Raw genomic sequence first — 24,634 nt, 5'->3', positions numbered from 1 at the left:
ATGGATTGGGCATGGTGCTTTTCCATTGCATTAATGAAAAAGAGCTAAAGGTCATTACGTGTCCTGATTACCAGTCACAATGAATATGGGGCACCTGGATGCATGTGTTTTAAACAATATACAAAAGGTATGACACAGGCCATTGAAGAATTAACACACACACACACACACACACACACACAAATTAGGCAAAGATGCTATGTCACTGGGACCAGTGTGTTTGCAGTGGTGTACATGTGAAGGGCCTAGGCAACAAAAAGGGTATGAAAGTACTTCCAGAAGGTGACTCTGGGGAATCAATTATAATGATGTTAGTAAGATAAATGAATATGATGGTTATCTAGGGAAGACAATTAACAAAATGAAATCTTCGAGATAAGCAGCATTGCTGAAGGGCAGTCATATTTCTAACAGACACTTTGTGGGTTTCCACCAACATTTTTAAATTGTTTCATGAAGACTCCTTTCCTGATAATTCCATTTCCTCCAAATTTTTTCACTTTTTCTTCCACCTTCTTATTCATGAGATTTTCCTATCCCATTCAGAAAGCTCTCTGCATTTAGTTGTTCATTCAAATTTCCAAAATTCTTGGGAGTTCTGTTTTCCTTTTACTATTTTAATTTTTTTTTGAAGTTCAGGTTAGGATTATATAGGTGTGTCTACCAAATCAGCATTCTTACATGTGGGCATCATTTATTCAACCAACAAATATTTATTAAACACCTACTCAGATGGTGCTGGGTAACAGGGAAATAAGGTAAATATAAGTAGTCCCTGCTTTGAAGGAGTTTACAGTCTTCACTCTAGAGGGAAAGAAATATAATTAAATGGAAAATGATGATTCAGTGTGTTAAATGTTATGATGAAGATACTCTGAGGAACCTAAAAGAATAAGAAAAATGCCATCTCTAAGACGAGATAGAAAAATGAAGACTTCCAAGAAAAAAAAAAAAGAAAGCATCTGAGACAATCCCTGGAAAACAAGCCCAAACTAGCAAATTGAAGAGTAGAGGGAAAAACATTAGACATCTAGACAGAGCATCTAGACAGAGGGACAGCTCATAGTTATATTTCCACTTAGGCAAAGACCCTGGAAGCTTGGCCCATCCTGCAAATTGAAAGCAATTATGCCTGGAGCACAGAAAGAGTGAGAGATGAGTGTGGAGAAGTAGACATGGGGATCATGAAGGACCTTGTAGCAGGGACTAAGGACTGAGGAGGAAGTTTTGAAGGCTGTGGAAGGACTTGAAACAGTTTTAGAAAGATGACACTGGTGGCTGTTGAGAGAAGGGATTGCGGTGGGTTAAGGCTTGAATCAGCAAGACCAGTCAGATGGATGCCATGCTGATCCTGTCAAGGGATGACAGTTAATTAGAGTAACTCTCTGGGGGGGGGGAAATTGTCCTAAATTTTAGGCCTATTAGAGAAAATTCAGGCCTCTGACTAGCTTAGTATTGCCTTCACATTTGGTCTTTCAAATTTATTTGGAGTAAAAGTCAACACTGAAGTCTGTCCTTGAGGGTGAGACCTTATTTAAAGACTTTTATTTTCATCAAAAATTTGAGCTTTAGTACAACCAGGCAAAATGGGACTAGCACAGTTCTTGAACTCCAAAGCTCCAGGGACTTGCAGTCTCAAGATGGGGTGGACAGGTGGCGAGGAATATACTATACTGTCGGGGGGAGTACAACAGGTGTTAACAGAGGACTTTGAATTTTCAAACTGAAGTGACATCACATCTGACTGTGAAAATTGGGAAGAGATTCATGGCAGAGACATTGTTAAAGACAAGTAAGATCTGACCAGCAGAAACTGCAGATGTGGCAGAGAAGAAGAAGTAGAAAGTCAGCACAGGCCAAGCAAGAAAGAAACTGCTCACAGCCAAACACATCCTACAAATAACTGTGACCAGTGAAAGAAAAGAATTATGGAGGGACACGGTAGGACAAGCAGTTGGAAGAGTAGCTTGAGGATTATACCGTGGCAGTCTCCAACACAGGGTTGATGAGTCCTTCTTAACTCTTGCACCCTTTGAGTTGTGCCTCATGACTAAGAATATTATACATACGGAGTCTCCACTCATTTATTTAATTATAGCTCAGCTTGCTCCCAAAAAGGATTTAAGGCAGCTTCCAAAATTGTACAAAATGTTGTAGTATCAAATGAGTGAGAAAAATGAGACGAAGGGAAAAAAGTAAGATGAAGTCAGCAAGGCCATTAAAATTCATCAGAGTTAGTTAGCGACAAATTACACGATACTGTGTCCATTAGGGAAGAAAATAAATCAGATGCATAGAAGAATAATTCCCAATACGGAGGTGAGAGAGACATTTCTCCCACGGGTCAGAAAAGAGCAGATACTGTGTAGTTTAAGGAGCAAAAGCTCTAAAGTAAGCAAAGTAAGTTTCCAAGGGCTATTATTATAGTGTCCTTCAAATGGAAGTGAATGGCGCTGTGCCATTGCATACTTGAGAAAAAGCTATTTTTCAGGGGTACAGTGGGACACAGAATTCCAGGTAAGACAGCTTCTTAATCCAAGGCTATAATTTAGAATAACTAAGGAGAATGGATATATGGCATATTATCCAAATATTCCTCCAAAAATCTTATTTTCCTTTAGCCAAGGTTCTGAAAGGTATGAGCATTAGTGACTCTGGCACTGTACTTCCTGACAAGGACTTGGAATGTGGCTTTCTTTGCTGTTGGTAACATACAAGTCCCAATGCTGAACTTGGCATGGGATAGACAGTGTCAAATTGAAGAAGCTAAGAAGAATTTAAGAAAACCCACTCACTCCACCCAAAATAAACCTCCCACTATTTGGAAGTTAGCTGCAGGAAAGATAAGATTCTTCTCAGAAAAAATTTAGGTTTGCACTCACACAGAGAACAATGAGCAATCACCACTATGGTTTTACAATATGATGCAGTTTTAACACCCACGTCCCTGTAGAGTCATCTCTGTAAGCCACCCATAGCTTTGAGTAGTGTCACATTTCTGGTATGTACTGATTTGCAAGTTTGAGTGTTGCTATTAGAAAAGTTGATGTTAGATTCAGAGATCTAATCTGTACACTCTCCCTGGCAGTAAAAGAATAGAGCAGGGATAGTTATTTACTAAGTAACTCCCAATTGTTATATGAAGATCGCATCCTTACAGATCAAGTTAAAGTAAAAAAATGTTAATCTCAAAGTTTATTCAGGCATTTGTGTGAAGGCTAAATAAGAAAGGCCAGGTATTGACTTTTCAATAATAAAATTAGAAGGTAACAAGGACCCAACCTGGATTGGGGTAATAGAATGAGATGGGATTCAGATGGAGAGCAGATCCAAAGTATATTGTGAAATTAAAAAAAAAAAAAAAAAAGGAAAGCTGCATGTGGGGAAGAGTGAGCCAGAACGTCTCTGAACTTTGAAGCACAATATCTTGGCAAGAAAAATGACTTGACAATTTGTAAGAGATTTTCTATTCTACTCAAGCTCAGTTGAGTATTAAATCATATGGTTCTCACCCAAAAGGAAGAGCTGTATATAATCCAAGCCACTGTCAAAGAACATAACAATCCTGAACTCATAGATACACTTCATGTTGACAATCTTATCTTAGAGAAATAATACTGAAAGTGGTTTGCTTGAACCGTAGGGAAGTCTGTGGGAGAGAGCAGACTGGGAGGAAAGAGTATGAGTCTTGAATTGTGAATATGAAGTCTGGGCTTCAGTGGGCCAGCCCAGGGCGGTGGAAGGGGTAGGGGGACATTTGGGAGGTATCTAGAATCAGGGCCATGGAATTCAAGGGATGGCATGAGCAACTGAGACTTGGAGGCCGTCTGCATGATGGTTGAAGCTGACGAAGCAGATGACTTCACTGAGGAAGAGAACAAAGGAAAGCAAAGTACCCTAAGACCAGTCCTCTGGAAAGCAAGATGGAAAGAATCTACATCTTTTGTTTTTGTTTGAGCGAGGGAAATGCCATCAATAGAGAAGTATATGTTGAAGAAGGTGTATGTGGGATCATTGCTGTAAGAACATCAGAGGTTAAGACGTGAAAACAAGAACACAGAAGGAAGGGTTAACATTGACAAAGAAAAGGCCATGACTTGACAAAATACAAAAGGCTAGGAAGAAAACATTTGTGGGAGATCAGATCAAATATGGTATTCATCTTCTTATAAAGGAGGAGGTAGCCATCTTCTGAGCATAAATGGCAAGACTTGTGTATGGAACTTGGAAGGCTGAAAAGTTTAAAACAGCTGAGGGAGCATAAATATGAGGAGGGGATCCAGCTGATCTTGTAAAGAATCATTTTTGTAGAGGACACAGAAACTTCCTTACTGGATGGTTGTGACGATCAAATGTAACCAATCAGTCCACACAGAGTACTTAGCACAGCATCTTGAACATAAGGTATTCTTTGTGTACAGAGATTCATTTTTGCATTAGCAGTACTTTCCATACACACTCAATGCTTATGATAAATAAAACACACTTTGACCTATCTCATGTTTGTACTGACCTTTTATCAAGGCCATTGAATGTTCCGCTATATTTTTATCAGGCAACATTCTAATTGGCCTTTAGATAAGGAAAGAATTTATGGAAATCTTTCAAATGATCTTTAATTAGCTAGGAGCTATTAGCAAGGTCATAGTATTCCCAATTAAACGATTTTTAAGAATTATCAACAATTATCAGACAAGAACATTTGATGACTGGGGGATAAAGGACAGAGGGAGGCAAGGGCATTTTGCAAACCCCAAAACAATTAAACACCTCCCTTTTCTGTCTAATGTGAGTGACTACTGCATCATAACCAATGTTAACTCTAGCCTTGCTTTGTTCCTCTCACTTAGTAGACAATACTTACTAAGATACCCAAACATTCAGTTGCCCCTCCCCCCACTTCCTGGCAGCACCCAATGCAGAATAAACTATCACTTCCTGAAGCCCTTCCCAAAGTCCTACTATACAAGTTTGAATCCTGTAAGTCCCTCCAAATTCCCTCTTCTGAGATGTTCTATGGTTCACCTGCAACTTCTCCCTCATTTTTCAAGCTAGTAAATCTAATTTTATTTGACTATAGTTGGTTTCTGGTCTTCTCTGGCTAGTAGGCTTTAATCTTCCAGAACAAATGTCTCAAAAACCTCAATGATTTTTTTGTTTTTAAACCAACTCCACATATTTGACTTGCTAAAGTAACTGCTCAATTATGAATGAAATTCCCATTTCCTGAATCTGGAGTCCTGTGCTTTCCCAGATCTGAGTCTCTTGGGCAGAATGCTGGATGCAGAGCAGGCACATAAAGTAATTAAATTTATGCCTTATAGGGGCCTGCAATCCATTACCCTGAATCCAACATGATTCTGCTGCCAGCTGAAATATGTCCATTGCATGTAAATTAAAGGGCACCATTGGTTTAAAATCTTTTCCACTTTTTGTTTTTCATTTTTAAGGAAACTTGATGGGAAACTTGATTATTGTTTTTGATATGTAGTATCTAGGTCAGATAGCTGATGGTTTTGCAATCAATATTGTATCAAAGCTAAATCACAGTGAGTGCACCAAAGTGCACAGTTCAGACAAGTAAAAAAGAAGAACTGGCCTGATAAGAAGTAATATACTGTTCGTGATATATTCCACATTATCAAAATGAATAAAAGTTAGTGGTAGAAAAGAAGGATGTATAAGCAGCATTTTGGGTGGCAAGTGGACTTTGAAAAATTATCACCATGATTTTGGTAGGAATAAATATTTTGTGATCTGCAACTTGGGAAAACAGATTGTCTCCAAAAGCAGAAGATTTTATTTTAAATGTACATTTTAAAGGTGTACATATATGCACATATATATATACACATAATTGTGTGTGTGTGTATATATATATATACACACATATATAAAACTCATGGAATTAGACTTAATATCCACATGTAATTAAAGTACATTATATATGATCCTAATTTCAAACATATTTTATCAATTCCATAAACCACAAGAGACTAGAAGTCTCCCATTAAATAAACTGAGAAGATTTTAGGCTGTTCCAAGTGCTGCATGCCAGGGACATGATATATCATTTGAAATATGATTTCAATATGGGCAATGTTAAAAGCAGTGGTCAACTGATTGTGAAGATGCACCATCTGGTAGGTGGATGATGAATTCACATAAAAAATTAAGACTGACTTGAGGCTACAGAATTGCTCAAAAATTCGGTGCCACCTTTATCAAAGAAATAGGTTTCTTTTAATTCTACCATAAACGCCATAGTGTTGAGATATAAAAATAGAAGTGGGGAAAATTTCAGAGATCACCGATGCTACCACTGCATGATCTAATCATGACAATCATCATTATTATCATCTGTATACTAATACACTCCTGTTTTCTTGGTCTATAAATATCTCTCCAATACTAGATATGTGGAAAGACTGTGCTGTTAACATTTTAGTCAATGATACAAGCTGCAAAGCAACATTTCAAAAAGCTTAGAAAAAAATTAAAAACACATATGATAATTAGGTAATGCGCTCTCGTTTAGCTTCACACGCATATTTAGGACTCAAAATTATAACGGTGGTTCAATTTTGTCACCTTTCCCACTTTACATTATGAATATTATTTTCTCATGTTGTTAAAAAAGGTTTACATTTTATTTATTAATTCAACTAATAATATTATCATAGTTCAGACAATAGGGAAGATATAAAGTCAACTCCTTTAATAGTTCTTCTATTGTTAGATACTGGGCTTGGGAACTCTATTTTAAAATAGCATTGGTTCAGTCAATCTCTTACGGCAAATGTAAGGTTAGTGACGCTTCAAAAAGTCCAACACACTTCCCTGAATGCAGGGAAAGGAAAAGAAAAGGAAGCCTCAGTTACTTAATATCTATTATGACTCAGGCATGTACTAAGTACTTTAGATAGGTCATCTCAGTCCTCACATAAGTACACACAGAGAGGTGCTAATGCACTCTCTGTACTTAAGGAGGGGAAAAGTAAGCTTTGGAAAATTTAAGTAAAATTTATTGGGAAATAATTATTAACTAGTTGGACCAGGAATCCCATACACCTTCTTGACTCTGAAAGCCATTTCTAATTACGATACCGTCCTTTTTCCTATTCCGAGTTGCACGTGTGTGAATAAATGAAATCTGCCTGCTGGCCAATTGTTAGAGCAGATCAACATATCATCACAATCATCTTTCATTTTATCTTGCCACAGAGACTTTATAGCACACAAACTTCCCTGAGTCTGTTAGCATTTTTTTCATTTATGCTTTTTACCATAAACATGAGAGCTTTTGTATTTCCAAGTCAAATCTGTGAAGGGTGTAAATAATTAAGCACTATATTAAAAAGCACAATTAAAAACACCTGCAAATCAATGAAGAGTCAAAAGCAATCAAGAGAGCATGCCACTGGGAACGTTTGCAATGTACTGCATCTGACTCGAACTGTCCTGATAGCCAGGGCCAAAAGGGAAATAGATTAAGTTATGTACTTTAGAATGTCAGTTAAAAAGAAAGATACCTGCTCATCTGGAGAGAGGTACTTGCCGAGGCACTGAACTCAAGCAGCAATTCCTCATCGGCTTCTTTAAGGGAACATTGGGTAAAATAATGAACAATTACTTCCACTGTAGTGTCTCTAGAAAGCTAGTGATGTGGTTTAAGTGTCTGTGTCATGTGTCACCCTTCTAAGAAAGAAGAGGTTAAAACATTACATTTTAACTCTGAGAAAGCATTTCTATGGGGATGTACAATCATACGGTTCAGGTATTTTGCTTTCTGATAAACTAATTTAACAGAGTCTAGAGAAATGTTGGCATGTCTGTCAGGCCGTGTCCCTCCAGGATCAGATGTCTCCAGGCTGCCTCTGGCAAGTGCTGCGTGATAGTCAAGTCAGGGTTGGCTTCTCTGGCAGGAACCTCCCGTGACTACTTCCTGCCGTTGATTAAAAAGGGAACCATGTGCTTTCAGGACCAGATGTGCTGATTCCCGCACATGCAGTTAGCTTCTTTTAGTATCGATCCTCGTCTTGAAAATGCTCTCTTCCTCTGCCACCATCACTCAGGTACTGCTCTTGGGGATGGTTGGGGTACCAAGTAACACTATGTCCCTGATGCTGTGAAATGCCCTAGGCCCATTGCTGCCACTCACTGAGGAGGATTCTGCTGTAAAGAGACAGCATTTTGGATGCTGCCTCTCCACGTCTTGTGTGTGCTGCTTCACCCAGGGAAATTCGCTCTGACCCTGCCATAGAAGGGCAGTACTATCTCCAGCCCTCCCAGGCCTGCCTTATTGCAGTGTTAAGTCCTTAGACGAAACCAGGAAAGCTTGCCTTCACCTTGAGTGCAAAGCACTATACAGTACTCAGACACGTGGTCACCCAGGGGGACATAGACTAGCTAGCTAGTACTGACAAATCAAGAATGACTTCAGTGGACGCCAATCAACCACAAGGGCCGTGAGACTACCAGCCTAGGTGGTGTGACAAAGATGTAAAATATGTTTTTACTACAAATCCGTTTGGATGACCTCTTACCTTTTCTATAGATCTCTAAAAGCACAGAATTCTAAAAGTCATCAAGAGGATATTAAACAGAATATATATTTAATTTTCCTGGTTGATAATCCCCCATTGCTGGTCCATACAAATAAGTCCCAGGAAACCCAGAGATGATGAGCATGTGAGAAATTAAAAAAAAAAAAAAAAGGTACTCAGAGTTTTAATATTCAGTACCACAAAAAATTATGCTGTACACATTAAAATATTAAGCAATGGCTCTCTGTGTCTTTATCTCAGCCTCTCCCACCTCTGCCTTTCTGATATTCTGTATGCCTTTCATGAAATAAAAAAAACACAAAAATGCCAACTTTAAAATGAAATGTACTTCATGCTTATTTTGAGGTCAGTATAGTATTTAACTTGGAATACTTGTGAAATGAATTGATTAGAGCAGGGGTGGGCAACCTATATAACCCATAGGCTAAATCCAGCTTGTTGCCATTTTTATAAATAAAGCTTTATTGGGATATAGCCGTACTTATCCATTTATACACAGTCTGTGGCTGTTTTCACCCCGAAGGCAGAGTTGAGTCATTATGATACACTCTATGGCCGTCAAAGCCTAAAATATTTACAGTATGGACTTTTACAGAAAAAACTTGCTGGATTAGAAGATAAGACAAAAATTCTGCATCCTTCTATCCCAACTCCCTCCATACGCACTCCCCCCCAAAATTGGGCTAAATTAGTGATGTTTATATATCAGAGCAGTCGATTGACTTAAACTCCCTTTATTTATCGGTTACTTGACTAAAGCAATAAAACATTGTGGCCCCACAGGAAAAGTGTTTAAGGCTTTATTTTTGTAATGTAGTGAACAATATAAATGCACTAGCAGGAACACAATAACAGCATGCACATGCCTATTTGTCAAATGCTCAAAGTCTGTTCTGCAAACTGCTTTTATGATATCTGTCGCATGCTGTGTTATATAAGTCATTACAGTCCTGTGCTCTGTTGTTAGATTCCATGTTCTTTGAAGGAAATGGGTACATCTCTATTTTATACCATCTAGTCTTTGTTCCTTAGAGCACTCTAGGAGCTCATAAATATTAGTTGAACGAGTGAATAATAAGTAGAACAAAGTCTCCCTTATTAGAATTTATTGAAAAGAAACAATTAGTATATTTAAACAAATGCAATTTTGTATTTAAAATAGATGCACAATATTTGAGCAAAGAAATGAGACCGATTTTCATGCATGGCTTGTAGGAACACATAACTCTGTGTCAGGTCTTTTACAGCAAATGCAATTTAATGGCTAATTGTTGCTAATTGGAGGTACTAATGGACCTAATTTTTAATTAAGAGATGGAAATCATTTGTAATTAGCTCATGGTATCCATGAAAACAAATTTTATTTAGAGTTTGAAAAATGGTTTTGTTCTTTGATATAGCTCAAATACGTCCCTGTCCCCAATTATGAGCTAGGTTTATGAAGTGATTCCCATTCAAGAAGAGGCAGTATACAGGTAGGCTTCAACCAAATCTTTGGTAGAGCATGACCAATTCCAAATTAATGCAAAGCATTAATTTCTAATGCAAACTGATGTTACTGACTAGCAAAGACAATGTGCAGCAAAAACTGTACACGATTTTAGTAGTGAATTTGGTCTTAATCCAGGCAAGTACCCCTGTGAAGGACTTCATTCTTATAGCATGACTCCCTGGCTAGAAATCTGACACTTAAGTTCATATTTGAACAAACTGAGTGTAACTCTATTGTGATTTACATATGCCTTTTCTGTGAAACCTCATTGTGAAGTTGCCCTGATAACGTTGACTACTTTCAACCTATTTTAGCTGGTGTGTAGAAAAGATATGACAGAAAAATGCATATATGTTCCAGAAGTTCTACGGATTCCTATCAGTGAATTTTTTTTGGCTCCTTTTTATTTTTCTCATTTTTCCCCAAACACAGGTTCAAATTTTGAACTCTAAGGTTTTTTGAAAAGAAGAATGAATTTTGGTTCTACTTTGGTTTCCTGTCCATAGTAGTCTTTTGCCTGATTTCTTGATGATGCCCTTCAGGGAAAGTCAGTTCAGAGCTCAGAGCTGAATCTGACAACAAATTATCAGTAGTTTTCCTTTGTTCCTCATAAAATCCAACTGTGAATAGAAAAAAAAGCGCCATGTTTTTTTCATTCAGATTTGCCTAAAATGGGAGGATCTTTTTAAAAAGTTATAATTGTTAGGGAAAAGAAACACTAAAAAGAGAACAGGCTCCTGTGATTTGGCATGCAAATATATAGGGCAGTTCCAGCCTCTGTCTTCTGGCCTTGAAATAAGCTGGATGAGGTGTAGCAGAGACTTTGACAAGGAGAGATGAGTCCTGTGAAATAAATCTAGGACTACATTTCCCAAGCTGTAGCCACTTTTTTCGGACATCGCCACTCTTGCCTCACCTGTATTCTTCCTGAATTATTTTTTTTTAAAATGTATTCACATTTTAACTATTTACCTTAAGCCTTTCCTAAGCAAAGTATCCCTTAAGCTATGTGTTTGATGAGCTTATTCTATGTTATTCAAATTCACACTGAAGTAACTATACAGTTGCTAGAGTGAAAAAAACAAGTTTGATCCCCTATACTCCTAAAATCATTGGAAGTATCATGGTGATACACAAATCACGCCCTGAAAAACACTGAACTGATACAGGTTTCTGCCCTTTAATTAGATCTTTATTCCAAGTGTTCTGGAAAGAACTTCATTTTTAAAAATTCTTAGAGGAAGTCTTTAGTGTCTTTGTAATATGTTCCAGAAATATGTTCTATCAGTTCTATCAGTGATTGGCTGACATCTTATTAGTGTCAAAAAACAAATAAAACAAAATCAGACTTACAAAAATACCCACTTAAGCAGCGGTCTCTTACATTCATATTGCTTGATTTCTTTAACCTCTGTCACCTTCACCTCAAGTCCACCTTTGACCACCCGCTTTCATGACTTTGACTTTGCTAAGAAATGCTTCATTATCCATAATCTTTTTTTTAAGATTTTATTTATTCATTTGAGACACAGAGATACAGAGAGAGAGAGAGCATGAGCATGGGGAGAGGCAGAGGGAGAGGGAGAAGCAGGCTCCCTGCTGAGCCAGGAGCTCGACGTGGGGCTCGATCCCAGGATCCCGCGATCATGACCAGAGCCGAAGGCAGACGTTCAACCATCTGAGCCACCTGGGTGCCCCCATTATCCATAATCTTAAACCCAAGTTTTCTCTTCTGACCACTTTGTATATCTCATCGAGACCTCTGTTCTCTGTAGTCCATGTTTCTCCCTCTCTCCCACCCCTATGGCCCGCTTTTCTCTTTCTGTTGATCTGGAAACTATGGTTTGTCACTCAATCACTCTCTTGCCAATACTGTCAGCACATATTGGCCTTTTTCTCATTCTAGTCAGTAAAACCTTAGCCCTGGATTAATCCACCTGCCTGCTTCTTGGCTACTGATCACTACAGCAGAAAATCAAACATCCTCACAGATTGGCATCACAAAAATCCATAATCTTTAGCTTCTAATGGACCTCCAGTACTGCCCTTCAAACTTTCTACATATTGGTAGTTGGCTTTCCTACTCCACAGTTTTCCAAATCTCTGTTCTCCTTAAATCCTTTCCCATGCAATTTCCCACCTGTTCTCAGAAGATGCTACTAAACACTTCACATAAAAACAAATAGTATTTATCTCATAAATATACTTTACTATCCTATTCCTACACTTACAGACTTATAGGCACTTATATCAAGCCTTCCTCCTATCTTCCCACATTCCCACAAGAGATGTCTGCCTTCCTCAATGACCTAGTTATATCACTCATGCCCTTCATGAGTTACATCTTCAAACTTTAGAATACTTTCCTGGCTTTTTTCTGTCATGACCAAATATTTCCCATCTAAAAACATCTAAAAAAAATCAGAACATCAATCAATTCCATTCTCCATTTGTTTTTAGTTCTACCTTGTCTACTCTTCCTCAAGGCCAAATCTGTTAGGTTTCTGGCGCTTGCGGCATCTACTTCCATACAGGACATTCACTGTCTCTACACTTCCCATCAAATTGACCAGTGACCCATATGTAACTAAATCCAATGGAAGGACTCGTCTTACTGGAGACTCCTCTCTTGAAATACGTTCTTGCTTTGGCTTCATTTGAAACCTCATAATCTTGGTTTTCCTTCTATGTCTATAGTTGTCTTTCCCAATCTTTATTTTGGGCTCCTTTTTCTGCCTATATGTTCAAGGATCTGGCTACTTCTCTTCATTCTAAGAACATTCTCTGGGTGACATGACTTAATTCCATGGTGATAACGCTAAAATTCATCTCTAGCTAGTAGTTGTCTTCTAAGTTCCAGACACACACATCTGAATATTTATTGATTATTTCCATTTGGATGCCTCATAGACATCCAAAGCTCAACACGTATAATACTGAACTTGGTCTCTTTTCCACCAAACTTGATCCTCTGTCTTCTGGTTCAGATCTCAGCAAATGATGCCTCAGGCCACTGATTTGCCAGGACCTTAAGGAACTTCCTCTAACTCTTCTCTATCCTTCTATTCTGACAGCCAGTCAGTTAATACGTCCTAAGTTTGTCAATACTGTGTTCTCATTTCCATAGCTTGAACAAATGCCCACTTCACTTTGTGCTCATGTTCTTGAGTTCTGGCCCCCTTTTCTAATTTAATGTCTCTTCAACACATTTACTACACTGTATCCAGGGTGGTCTGTCATGTCAGTCTCCAACTTAAAACCTTCTACTGTTTACTGCCATCAGGACAGACCTCAAGTAATCATATCTGTTGATTTTGCACCAGCTTATTTCTCTGGCCTTATTTTCTCCACTCCCCATCTCTTTTTATATGTCTCTATGCCATTGGACCATTCATACTGCCCTGAATTTGCTATGTCCTGATACCCATGAGCCTTTGTATATGCTGCCATCTTGGTCTGAAACTTTCCTTCTCCAACTTATTTTTTACTTGATTAATCCCCATGTCTCCTTATGTCTCCATTTAGAGGTTTCTTCCACTTTTTCTGACTTCTCTACTGTATGTTGATTTTTTTTCTTTTTGCCATCATAGCACCTTGTAACAAGAATAGTCATATATAGACTCTATAAATAGACATATATATATATACACATTTTTTATGTATATACATATATAGCTACATATATATACATATATGTATATACATGTGTGTGTGTGTATATATATATATATATATATATATATATATATATATATATATATATATAGCTGTTGCTAATAACACTTGAGCACTTATTTTATGCCAGGATCTGTTCTAAGTGGGCTGTATATCTTTTTTTAAATATATTATTTATCTATTTTATTTTAGACAGAGAGAGAGAGAGTGTGGGAGCACATGTGAGTTGGGGGAGGGGCAGAGGGAGAGGGCGAGAGAGTCTTAAGCAGGTTCTACACCCAGTGCGGAGCCCAGCTCTGGGCTTGATCTCACAACCCTGAGAATTTTGACCTGAGCTAAAACGAAGAGTCAGATGTTTAACCAACTGAGTCACCCAGGTGCCCCATGGGCTAATATATCTTAACACCTCTAATACTCACAACAACTTTATGAGGTAATTATTATTATTTCCTCAGATAAGTAATATAAGCTACAGAGAAATTAAGTAAATTTCCCAAGTTTCTACAACTAATGACATAAGTAGATTCTGAATTTAGGCACCTTATTGAAGAATTTACAAACTTCAACATCACATATTTGTCTACATAGAAATACTTTTGATACTGTGTCATAATCACCTGTTTGTACCTGAATTCCTAATTCAACCCTAGGTTCTTAGAAGGAAGTGGTGCCCCTAACACCAACACAGAGATGACCACATAGTATGCTTCTGATAAATATTATTTGAGTAAAAAAAAGAACAAAGTGACCTGTGACTCAAAGACAAAAGAGTCTTTGCCTAAAATCAGCTTTACCCTGACCTAGTCTCAGTGTCTGTATTGTGACATTTCATCCCAAGAATGCCAAGTGACTTGCTACCATCTAATCACCCCATATATCTTTATCTCCAAGAGTTTACAATCCTGTCCCATTCCCCTCATGTACTTTACCCAGTCTTGTCCAACTGCTAACGTCCTATTCATTCCTCCAAATCCCCCTCAGAATTCACTTTATTCCTGATCTTCTTTTTAGATTCTAGATTCTTCTTTTTAGATCCTAGATTTTAGTTCCTTCATACTTTATACATTTAAACATCACAAACAATGATGACTACAGTAATAACAACATTAAATGATACCATGATATTTTTTCACCCTTGGTCTATTTTCTATTCATCTTTGTGTCCCAAGTACTTATGTGTAGTGCCTAGCACTCAGAAGGTGTTCAATAAATGTTTGATGGGTTGATTGAATGATATTAGGTTGGGTTTGTCTCTGTAGAGTACCAAACAGACATCTTGAACTCAGGTGCATTATGGCAGTTTAGTCAGCTCTGATACTGGCAAAGAATTGATTATTATTTGAGGTGTCCAATAGGGGCATGTTGGGAAATATGAGAAGAAACTGTTATAACACTTTTGCCCATTTTACTTTCCTGATTTGATCAAGGGTTGGGCAAAGGATACACTATTTCTCAGAAGTCATTCAAGTTGTGCCCACCAGGACAGTTAACACACTTTTGGAAGGTAAGTAGTCTATTTTCATTTAGCTGTAGACCAAAGATGCCAAAGACGTCCATGCAAATTCATAATATGTCAAACCACCAATCCAGAAAGGGGGAAGGGACTGTGACACTCCCAACCTGCCTCCATCTTATTTTTTCTGTTACTTCTATATTAATCCCTTCTTTTGTACTCTACAGCTGGGATATTGGCACTTTTTTTATTCCAGTGATATCATACCTGGCTTTTCTAACTACACTATGTGATTCTTATTTTTTGTTCCTTAAGCACACACAAAATTGCTGGATTAAGTTTCTTCAAGCACTACTTTGATCAAGTCATTTCTCTGTTGAAGAACTTTCAGTGGTACCTGTCTGTCTATGGAATTAGGTGGGAGCTCCAGGCAGCGAGATGTCCTGCCTCAATTGATTTGTGTAAGAGCCTACCTCTGGCTGATATCTAGCAAATGCTCTTGATGTTTCCTTGTTGTTCTTGTTCTTTTGGTTCTTGAAAGTGAAATCATACAACCTAGTTGAAGGCAAGTTCCAGTTTGTGTCTTTCGCTATGATTAATATTGGTGAATTATCAAGAGTGGAAGCCACATATTAAACAAAGTTAAGACTGTATGCACTGAATAAAGGATCTTCCCTTCCCAGGCATCCCGTATCCTAAATGAAATAGGCACATTAAGATACGACCGGTAATACACTTCGGGAAAGATAAGTGATACTTTAATTAATGACAACTTGTAGAGATCTTCAAGAGGACCAAAGTCACTTCACAGCTGAAAGCTAACTGATTGTTTCCCAACTGAACTTTTAAGATGAGTATTCAGCCATGAGCATAATTAAACAAGTCCACAAGACATGAGAAACAGATTACCCTTCAGATGCTGGGTCAGGCAAACCAGGTGGTCAAGAACACAGTGTTCTCTGCTTGAAAACCACCGTTCAGTTGCCAGACTTTACTGCCCCTTGGGCTCTTTCATTCTATTTCTGGCCTTTGTCTCTTGCTCTGTCACACCAATGCCCTTCTTGGTTTAGATTTTATGTCCTCATCATCTAACACATCAAAGGATCAAAGAGTTCAAAGCTCCTCAGGCTGCCAGTATTTTATTTAGTTTAAAAAGTCAACAAGAATGAAAAATTGTGCCCATTTTCCTCTTTGCAAGAAAACAAAATTCAAAATTAAGGTGAAAGCACAGAGGATCTGTGCCGTTCAAAATAAAAACCAACCTCTTCACATATATATACCCCTTACAAAGTGAACCACTGAATTTTATGAAACAATTTAAACATTGCTAATTAAAATCTTCATGATGCTAATGCATTCTCAAATCAATCTCTGCCACTTTGTTGTACAAATGGAACATTGGCAGCTTCTCTTTCAATATCCATAATACCATTTGTGGAACAAATTTGAACTTTTGATTCATTCAACAAACAATTATATCAAGCACCTACTATGTGTCAGACACTATGCTGGGTGCAGAGCAAGCAAAATGGAATGACTTTCTGATTTCAAAAGAATTCTGGTCTCTAAAGCAGTGCTTCTCAAACTATTTTCTTATTAATCTGTGCCCTCTTTTGATAAACATAAATATCCTTCTCCCACTTCCCAGAAATTCTGATGGATCCTTCTCACAGTGAGAATCACTGATACACAGAACATAGACTCTATTTTCTGTGTATTCTTCACAGACCAAATATCTTTGAGCTTTCACTTTTTATTTAAAAAAACAACATACTTATTTTCCATACACAAAACTGGGTTGGAATATTAAAGATACTTTTTTGAACCACATATGGTACCCCGCTGTCAATCCCAGAACTGAAATTCAAATTCCTGTACCCAGCCCTATTGAGAATCACTGCTTTAAAGAGTTTTGGAGAAAACCAGGCAACCTCCATCTTTCCCCTCCAATCAAATCTTAAAGGAATTAGAATTTTCCTACCTGACACAACAGCTGGTGGAGTATCATAATCCTGTCTTGGGACTGAATCTTTGAATGAAAAGAGCATGAGAAAGAATGCAATGAAGTACAAAAGAAAATAAAATAGAATCTTAGCTCTAAAACGTGGAAGTGCCCACTGTATGTCATATGGTTGCCTAAGCCCCCTGCCTTCAAACACTCAAGGCACTATGACCCCTAGTTGACAGTTGATACAATGGTCCCCCAGTACTGCCACATGGTACATGTTGGGAGGCCCCCGTGAGACCTGCTGGAGCAATACAGTCTATCTTAGGACGCTGGCATCTTCCTCAATCTGTCATCATTTTTGGCCCCTACATGGGGGAATCACTGTGAAATTTTTACTCTCTCTGGCTGACGCACATGTTCTAAAAGGCAGCCCATCTGGAAGCGGCCCAGAGCACAACGTGAAACGAAATTCTGGAGAACAAAAGAAAGAACTAAAATTTTAAAAGAGATAAATGAAAAATTTCCATATTCCCACACTCTATGGAGACTGATACAGTTTTGTAACTAGAATTTCATTAGTAATCACTCAGGCCTGGCTCTCATCTCAGTGGCTGTTGGACAAGGCCAAGGAGCTTTGTGGGCTGGAATGGTGAGAGCAGAGATAAATAGAACAGAATCTACTCAACAGATGATTGCTGTCTTTTTTCAAAGTGTCACAGCCTTGAAGTGGCAAATAGTAGAGAAAGGTTAATTTTAACTACATGGCATCCATTTCCAAATTACAGGTTATGTGAAACCAAATACATCTGCTTTCTAAAAAGATGAAACTTTGGCTTAATATAATTCCTTTAGCCAAGGATCTTAAAAAGTAAAGTGGGACATGGCCTATGGCCCAAGGCCCCCCTTCTAAAAATGGAAAGTTCTCATCCAGCGCCAACTCCCCTTAGAGGGGCAAACTGTGTAAAAGGGACCAGATATTGCTCACATTCAAATAAAATGCCAAAACATGATTAAATAGATGCTCTTCTATGACCCTTATTCTAGTCACGTGACCATTATTCATTCCATTTTAAAAACAAAACCTCAAACTTCATTTTCCCACCTCCTTGATAACTGAATTTGGACTATCACAAATTTCTCCATTTAATCTCCTTGCCCCAAAAGGACGATGTTAATCCCTCTCTCATGAGCAAATGGCATGTGAGAAGACAGATTAAAACTTGGACATTGCAAGGCACTTTGACCAGCAAAACCCAACATGGATCAAAGATTCAAATGCAAATAAACCTTGGATATGAGTTATTTTGTGTCTCAAAACAGGTATGTGAATGTGAGTTAATTATAATCCCCAAATCTAGAATAAGTAGAATCAATTTTAAAGGACCTTCAAATATTTTATTAATAGTGGTAGTATTTCCTAGTACCTTTTAAAAAACTTCAATCACATATTACTACAAATCAAAAAAAAGTTGATTTTATGACCATGTCACTAGTCATTTCCCAAGAATATATTTATAACATTTAAAAATAAATCATAAAAGTAAATCATGCTCATTGTTGAATACTTGCAGAATGTAGAAAAGTATAATGATTAAAATAGAAATTTTAATCATGAGAAATTTCTAATCTCATCATCTGGAAATAACCACACTTATTTTGTATTTCTTACAGCCTTATTTAATATTTTTTTCATAGTTGATACTATATTTCCACACGTGCAAATTTACATCCTGCTGTTTTGATTTAAGATCATAAATAATCCTTTTCCTATTTTAAACTCTTATAACTTCATGCTGCCTCACATTCTGGTTTATGAATGGATTATGATTTATTTGATCATTCTTGTTTATTAGACATTATAAAGAACACAGCGTGGGATATTTCTGAGGTCTAAAGGCTTTTCTATTATTTTAGAGTATTTCTATAGAATAGCTTCTCAAAACTATAACTGTGCAGTGAGTTGGCAGAGCTGTTTTGAAGGGTCTTGACTGCCCACCTTGAAATTCAACTGACATTTTTACAAATTTAGATTTCTATCATCACACTGTCAGTGATTGAGAATGTTTATTTCCTCACACCTTCATCAGCAATATGTTTTATTTTGATGACTTCATTTAATGGGTTATGTGTGTATGTCCATATAAGTAGTTGATTAATTTGCTGTTTCCTTAATTACTTTTTTCATATGTTTTTTGGTATCCTGTTGCTCCTTTATTACCTATCTGTTCATGTTCTTCGTCATTTTATCTATTGGGGCTTTTTACTCTGTTGCTAATGTATCTTAATTCATAATCCATTTTTTAAACCACAAAAGCTTGATATTTGCAAATAAACTTTCATAATACTAGACTTTCACTTAATACCTACTTATTTATTGTTTATAAGACTACTATCAAAGTTCATTTATCTTACACTAAGACTAAACAAATTTTTAAAAACTATTTCCTTTTACCTATATTTTCTTTCTTGTATCTGACCATTTTTAATTAATTGATATTTTCCTGAAAGTGTACTCATTACCATGTATGAATTTATAATACTAGGTCCTAATCCTGAGTCCACTTAACATCCTACATTGCTTTTTATCACTGTCAATCTTAATACTCACATTCATAGCTAATACTTGAGGAAAGACAGTCTCTAGGCAAAATGAATAGTTCAGGATTTTCACCTGATACCGTTAGAATTTTATAGCGACAAAAATGGAATGATGTGACTGAAAAATGTAGAGAACCATGGTGAACAAATGGACTACAATTAGAAGATTATCTTTGTGCGTGGCTATGGTTACACCATGGGACTCCAATGATGTCACAAATCACCAGTGGATTCGAGAGTACAAACAGAACTGTAGATAAGGAGCCTGCAGAACAAAAACGTTTTATTTCTTTGAACAGATTCTGGTGACATTGTAAGCCACTGGTGACCACCAACTGAACAAATGAAAAGGAGATAAGAAACTTGTAAAACAAGATTGTCATGCAATTTGGAGGTTCTCATAACACAGTAAAATCCCCAGTGGTTTCTGCTAAAGCTTACAGTGGAGTGATAAGAAATTATGGATAACAGTGCTTTGGTTCTATAGAGGGAATCCTGTGACCAAAAAAAAAAAAAAAAAGAAAAGAAAAATGAAAAAGAAAAAAAAGAAAATAAACAAAAGCGGAAAAGCTAGAAAATTCTTCAAGGTCAGCAGAGTCCTGGGATAAAATTATACCGCTTCCTTACAATTCATTTCTCCTAAGGCCTACAGGTTCTGTCCAGCTTAAAAATGGGCAAAGAATTCAACAATAAACATTTGAGGTGACAAATGGTAGACAAAGGTTAGTCAAACTACATGGTACCCATTTTAAAATTTAAGAGTTCTGGGGGATCAAATATATTTAATTTTATGATGATAAAAAAGAGGCTTTGGCTTAATATACTTCTTGATCCCAGGGATCTCAGAAAGAAAAGTGGGACATGACCTGTGGCCTCAGGTCCGCTTTCTAGAAATGGGAAATTCTAATGTGGCTCCAACTCCCATCAACCCTGATCCGTGCCTACTGGATTATTCACTGGACCTCTCTCTGGGACCTGCCCTTGGGACCTATCTGTTTCTGGCATTGAGGTTCCTGTCTTCATCTAGAGTTGTCACTGCTCACACCTTGTCTTGCAGAGTTTCTGGGAGCTTAGACATCTGAAAGCCCCTGAGAAGTTACAGGTAGGAGAGAAACATGGTCAGATAATTTTAGATTGACTGGCTGTGGCAACATGGTAGAAAATGGACTGAAGCAAGCTAAGGGCAGTTAGGAGACTATTGCAATAAATCAAATGAGGCCCGGGGTAGAGACTCTAGAAATGTGGAGGAAGGGATGTATTTGACAAATGTCTATGGGACAGAACTGGTGATCTTCAATAGTTGCATCTGGTGGTGAGGGAAAAGGAAAGAGTGGAGATTGAGTCCTAAGTGTAGCATTTGACTGCCTGGGCAAATGGTCATGGGATTAGCTGGAGAAGAAATAAGGAGCAGAAACACATAAGAGGAAGAGGGTCCGTGGAAAGGAAGTTGGGGGAAACTCATGAGGTTAATTTGGGTTGTACTGCCTTTGAAATGTTGGAAGGAGATTTACATGGAGCTATTTAGCAAGTTGTTGGTTAAGTGATTGCAAAAGTCTAAGATGAGGTTAGCACTGAGGACTCAGATTTAGGGGTCTTCAGCATTTCTAGAAGGTAGAGTTCAAAACCATGAAAGTGGATGAGGTTGCTTAAAGAAATCTTATATGAATGAGAAGTTAAAAATGAAACCCTGGCTCCGCAGCCTGTAGAAGCAAAGAAGAAGCAATGGCCAGAGACATCAGAGGAGAACCAGGAAAACCTTGGGCAGGAGTCACAAACTGAGAGCACTTAGGACAAGCTGGGTCTGATATTCAAATACAGGGAGATTGCCCATTAAAATGCAAATACTTCGCTTAGCTTCAAAAATTGGAAGGTGAGGCCACCTTGGGTCAGTATGCCCAGGTAGCAATAGCTGTCTGGAGTTCAGCCAGGGCTGTCCTCCTTAGACATGGCTACCAAAGTACCCCCTGTCCCTATGACGGATTCATCCCACACTCAGGCAGAGCTGTTACTATTATTGCATGAAAATATCTCTCATTTAAAATATAATCTCCAATATCATGTGTATTAATATTGCATGACTATGTTTGTGACATGATAAATGTAGACCAAATTTGATCTATTTCCAGGGCATATTGCTTGACCTTTGTCAGCTTTATTCATTAATGTGACTTAGCCGGCTTCTCTGGACTTTTGGGTTGACCATCCTGCAAGAGTTAGAACTAAGGAAATAGAAACTTGAAAGAAATAAGTTATGCCAAATGAAACAGAGTGGGCCGGAGACTTGTACTATGGCCTTGATAATGTTCTACATCCTTTCTGGAGACCTGGACTGAATGGCCACATGGTGAAGCCACTTGAGGTAGAGGGATAAAGACGGCTCATTTGATAAGCACCTAGCGGGTGTCGCACACTCTTTTAGGTATGTTACATATATCATTCCATTTAACACAACACCACTGGGATGTACGTATTACTTTCCCCCTTAGTAAAAGAGGAAATCAAAGTTCAGAGAGGAGGTTAAGTAACCTAACACACATAGCTAGTAAGGGACAGAGCCCAGCTTTGAACTCAAGCTTAATTCTAACGCCCACTGTTCTTCCCATGATACCAAGCCACCGTCCCAGCAATAGATAAAGCAATGGAAAAGATTCAGTAAGGTGGAGAAATTTGATTAAAAGAATCCATTTCAACTGCATAATAGCCACTACACATGGCAATCAAAAATTCAGATAAAAGGAATCTATGATGGCACATCAAAGTGTAAGAGTGACAGTTTGAGGAAAAAAATTATAGCCATATTGTGGCCACCACTAAACAGCAACAAAGTAACAGTGTTCTCTCTCTGGCTTTCCAGAACCTTATGTAATTTTAACCCTTGGCAAAACATCGATTTACACAAAGCTTATGATGTGCCTAAGCATTATTTAGTATAAATGTGAAGCAGGAAAAGAATGAAAAAAAATTAGAAGAAATTTGGTGTTAAAAATAAGCCACCTGCTTAAAACTCTCTAAGAAAGGGAGGGAGTATATATCATTATTTAGTAATTTGGCTATTATTAGCTGGGTAAAAATTATGATCTCATATAAATGTGTTCTTCTTGAAAATGCTCAAATACTAATCATAATATATGTTACTGAATCAGCAACTATTGTAATTCTGATTTTATTCTACATATTTTAGCTTATTTTTCAATTCTCTAAAGGATTCAGTCATATTCTTAATTAACTTAGCTCTTGTATTTTTTTCTAGTTGGCAAATCTGAATTTCAGCCACTTAGCTGGTTTTGCTTTTGATTCAACTAAGTAGGATTTATCAAGTGTTTCTTTCTATACTTTGTATTATAACTCACTCTTTTCTCAGAGTCTAGATTGTTGTTCAAAACAGTAAGATTGCATTATTTCACTTGTTCAGAATTTATCATCTTTTAAGGAGAGAATGGCTGATATGAAGGGAAATCAACACTGTGGACACGAGAAACTTCAATTTCTCCCAATGAACTTGGGAACTGCTTTGTTAGTAAATGAGCAAAGTGACTAAATGTTTATGGAAATTACATGACTATGTTTGTGACATGAATAAATACAGACCAGATTTGATGATATAGTTCCAGGGTTTATTAGTCATAGTCAAGGTTGGCCCCTGACTTGTGAATGACCTGAGAATGACATATTAGCTGAAATGGGTAAGCATCTGGGAAAAGAAAACCAGGCTCAGATGTATTATGTTACAAGGTCTAGATTTAAAGGTGCATACATAAAGACACTTTTCCATACATATTCCTAAAAATTATCTCCCTGATGAAAATTAGCTGTACCACAGTGTAGAGTTAAATGTAGTCTTAGATATGACTTGAAAGTCTAGGTCAGAGACCTAAGAAATTATTTGATCCAGCCCCTGCCTTCAGACAGGTAAGGTATCATCAACTGTTTTTTTATAACTTCAGCAACTGAGGTCTTCAGGTAGGTACTTTGTGTTAATAAAACTAAATCTCTTTATTGAAACAATGTGACTCTTTCTATTAGGCAGATGGATTTTCTTCCTATTTAGAGCAGACTTTTGTGGCCTCAGTGGACATGTCAGAAACTTCTTATATTCCAAAAAGCCTATGAGTCAATACATTTATGTGGCAAGCAAGCCACTGCTTTAAGGTAAAATTTCTGATATAGAGCTAGTGTCCATAGCGTACTTAGATATTTGGAGATGATGCCAGCATACCTGTGAAGAATCACAGAAGTGCTGACTAGGAGACATATAGGCTTAAAGTCATAGAGGCGGATAGTCAAAGGGCCCCCATATAGCATCACACTCAGTACTCAACCAGACAGAGAGGGAAACAGACTGGAAGAGACTATTTTCCCAAAGACAGAGTGAAAGAACAGTGCTCTGTGCAAGATTTGAGTTTAGTACTCCCAAATCCTAGTCCAGTGCTCTTTCTGTAATAATTAAGCTGTCTCACTCAGAAAAATGATTTTTAAAAAATTTTTACATCTTTAAAAACGACAAAATTATCTGCACTAACATTTGTAAAAAAAAAAAAAAAAAACCTGTTACCATAGTGTCACATGAAAGACTGGCTTTGATTTTGATGTTTTTCATTGTTATCTATACTGATGATGAACAAAATCGTAGTATTCCAGGTTGTATTAGACATTTGCCCTCTTAACCATTTGGGGAATTGTCTTTGAATAGACTTTTAAAAATAAAATAAAATTCTGTTAATGATGCCAAATGGTTGCTATAAATCAATGTTGTAATAAGCATTTTTATATACTTTTGTTCCCTAAGGAAAAATAATGGCTTATCAAAAATACCTATCAAAAAACATCAAGTACACTAGATTCCTTTCTTTTTTCAACAACATCTGTCTACATATTCAAAACAAAGATGAAAAGAACTGGAT

General features: G+C 37.3%; 1 protein-coding gene across 1 annotated transcript in view; it reads right to left on the bottom strand.

The window, feature by feature from the left end:
• Positions 1–24,634, bottom strand: part of RBMS3 (RNA binding motif single stranded interacting protein 3) — a 1,335,892-nt gene that overhangs the window by 25,713 nt on the left and 1,285,545 nt on the right. The window contains exon 15 of the mRNA XM_088026449.1: positions 17,169–17,216. Within this exon, the coding sequence (XP_087882575.1) occupies positions 17,169–17,216 (48 nt within the window). The remainder of the gene's footprint in view (positions 1–17,168; positions 17,217–24,634) is intronic.

Source organism: Eumetopias jubatus, unplaced genomic scaffold (assembly GCF_037043125.1).
Source record: "Eumetopias jubatus isolate StellerSeaLion01/CBP00866 unplaced genomic scaffold, mEumJub1_p1.0 scaffold_1, whole genome shotgun sequence".
In the NCBI taxonomy this organism is placed as follows: domain Eukaryota; kingdom Metazoa; phylum Chordata; class Mammalia; order Carnivora; family Otariidae; genus Eumetopias; species Eumetopias jubatus.
Note: the sequence above shows the minus strand (reverse complement) of the source record. Positions and strands in the feature narration are given on the sequence as shown.